Raw genomic sequence first — 2,641 nt, 5'->3', positions numbered from 1 at the left:
AAATGCTCTAGCCTCCAAAACTGTTAGCAAATTTTTGCCTTGGAATCTTGCAACCCATTGCTGCTTTTTAGCTTCTATTGACCAGCAGCATGCAAAGATATTATTCACTACGTGTTAGGTGCCATAGAAGACTAGACACAAAAGTTGCAGCATCTTAATATTCAAACATTCTAATCATCCTATAGTTACAATGGTTAGCAAATAGGGTATAACATCCCATTTACCTAATCCTTAGTGATCCTTGAAAATCTACTTGAATTCCTAAAGTAATAAACAATGTTAAAACCTGGGGGGTTCTGAAACTTAGCCAACTGACCTGAAAAAGTTTGTTTTTTTCAACTAGCTAAACCATCGTTTACAGCAACATGCATTACCTATCACACTTAAAAGCATGTATGGTGACTTAAAGCTTAACAGCCCTTATCAACTTTTACTTCATATAGTTCACAGACAACATTTATGTTTGTAAAACAAGGTAGCCAGAAGCCTTTTTGAAGTGAAATTTCAAATTTTCAATGTAAACTCTGAATAAATGTTATCATTGATAAACCAAAATACTTTTAGGCATTGGATTTTATGGAAATAGGGATAGACTGAAAAAAAAAAACATTGATTATCAGGTTCTAATGTGCTGTCATTTTTTTATGAAATCAAAGAGCTCAATTTTGAAAATTATGTCCACTGATCCCATCAACCATACTTTAAGTACCAAAACCTCTTCAAGAGTAAATTGCTATGAAGTAGCTAGAAAAAAAATATCAATATATATAAACAAAACACTAAACTTATGGGATGGTGAAAAGATAATTCCTCATGATAATTAAAATAAAGATGGTGTGAAGAACCCTTGTACAACTGCTTATTTAACCATAAAAATCTCTAACAATCGCTCCAAAAAAAATATGGGTTAAATGTAAGTGTATAAATATTTGAGAAAGACATCTTTCACAAGAATAAGTATAAAATATTATCTCAGCACATATATGCTGCCTTGAAACACAATTGGAACAGATATAGAAAGATGGGCCCTCAAGCCTTGTCAACAATTGTCCTATTCTTCAGATTCATTTCCTCCCTTGATAGAAACTAGGGTCTCCATGTAGTTAACCAATTGCATCTCCTTCGAGTCACTATGTCCATGAATTTGGAGATCAGTCATTTGTTGGGTAGAGGGGTCATACAAGAACAGTTGTCCGCTATCAATTTTAGTCAAGAACATGGTGTCATTCTTCCAAAATCCTAATGGTTGGTGAATTCTTGCAATCGATGGTCCAATAGTAAAAAGCCTATTCCAGGAGTCCTTAACACCAACTTTAAGTAACAACCATATATCAAATCCAATCTCCCACCAATTTTCATCAATTGGCAGCAAAGCAACCATGGCTATCGATTCATTCAACACCAAAAGGGCTTGCCCATTAACATTATCTGGAAGTAGTGTTTTTAGGAATACCTCATCGCTCATGTCAAATGACAAAACAAATAAGTCCCGTTGATTAACATAATCAACATATGCCAGCCAAGAACCCATCCCAGTGATGTATGTCATCGGAACATCTTCCACAATAAAACACTGGGGTCCATCAACTTTTCTCCAAGAATCGGTGCTTAAGCTGTATACCTCTTTTTGGTATATGATTTCTTTAACGTCCTTCATAAAATAGATGTCGGAATTGCATTCATACATACTATCAAAGTTGATTATCTTGTAGTCATTAGTTTTGGCATCAAAACCAAATCCCATACCTTGAATATGGGTGTAATAGCCAGCGGGGGCGAAGATGGGCAGGTTTGATTCGGGGACAACCTTTGTTTCTCTAGTTGTAGGGTTCCATATAACAACCTTCAATGTATCGTAAGCGTGGAGACAAACGAGACCATTGCAAGAACCCACCACAGAAATACTAAACATCTCGCCAAATGGCTCACCGTTCCTAAAATACTGTGGAGGTAGAGGCTGTGTAAGGGGGGATACTTGGAGTTCTTCATAAGAAATCGTGGATACAACATAATCGTCCATTGTTTTGTTGCTCGTTTTAAGGAGAAGGTGGGTGTTGCTGTTGTTGTTGTTGTTGTTGTGTAGGAGGTGTTTCCTTACGAAGTTTTGGTGTGTGATGAGAGCGTACCAGGATTTGCAGACGCACTTGAAACGCAAGAGAGAGACGACCGGAAGCCATAGCAGAATTTGCGTCACCAAGTCTTCAGCCAATTCGTTGGCCATCATCATCATCGGGTAACTGGTAGAGAGCTTCGTAGGGTTTTTAGTTTCAACAAATAGGGGATCGTAATGTACTCTCAATGTAAAAGACAGATATTGAAGTTAAACTTTTGCCAATTTGGGGTTGGGCTTGAGCAATAAGCTCTGAGTTAAGCCCAAATGCATCAGCAAATATTGCTTTTACAATATTTATATAATTATGACCATTACATGCACGGATGCACCTGCCACCTCATAATTGATATGTCCATAGACTCCATACCCCATAATTTTTCTCAAAAAAACCTGATAAATATTTTTTTAAAAAAAATGAAAAGGACTAAACCACTCGGAAATTGTTAAAAAAATAAATAAAAAATAAAAAAGACTCGGGCTCCATCAAGGTTTATTGAATCAAGCTCAGGCATTTCGGACCGAAATCAT

At 36.5% G+C, this 2,641-nt stretch overlaps 1 protein-coding gene across 1 annotated transcript; it reads right to left on the bottom strand.

Moving 5' to 3' along the window:
- Positions 1 to 901: 901 nt before the first annotated feature.
- LOC132172800 (F-box/kelch-repeat protein At3g23880-like) lies at positions 902 to 2,269 on the bottom strand. Its single transcript, XM_059584372.1, has one exon. The coding sequence runs from the start codon at positions 2,228 to 2,230 to the stop codon at positions 1,052 to 1,054; it is 1,179 nt and encodes a 392-aa protein (XP_059440355.1). The 5' UTR covers positions 2,231 to 2,269; the 3' UTR covers positions 902 to 1,051.
- Positions 2,270 to 2,641: the final 372 nt, after the last annotated feature.

Source organism: Corylus avellana, chromosome ca2 (genome assembly GCF_901000735.1).
Source record: "Corylus avellana chromosome ca2, CavTom2PMs-1.0".
In the NCBI taxonomy this organism is placed as follows: Eukaryota; Viridiplantae; Streptophyta; class Magnoliopsida; order Fagales; family Betulaceae; genus Corylus; species Corylus avellana.
The sequence above is the reverse complement of the archived record's forward strand: the minus strand, read 5'-3'. Positions and strand labels throughout refer to the sequence as shown.

Bases quoted from the DNA above. Each gene is read 5' to 3' on its own strand.
- LOC132172800 (XM_059584372.1), bottom strand. From the start codon at position 2,230: ATGATGATGATGGCCAACGAATTGGCTGAAGACTTGGTGACGCAAATT.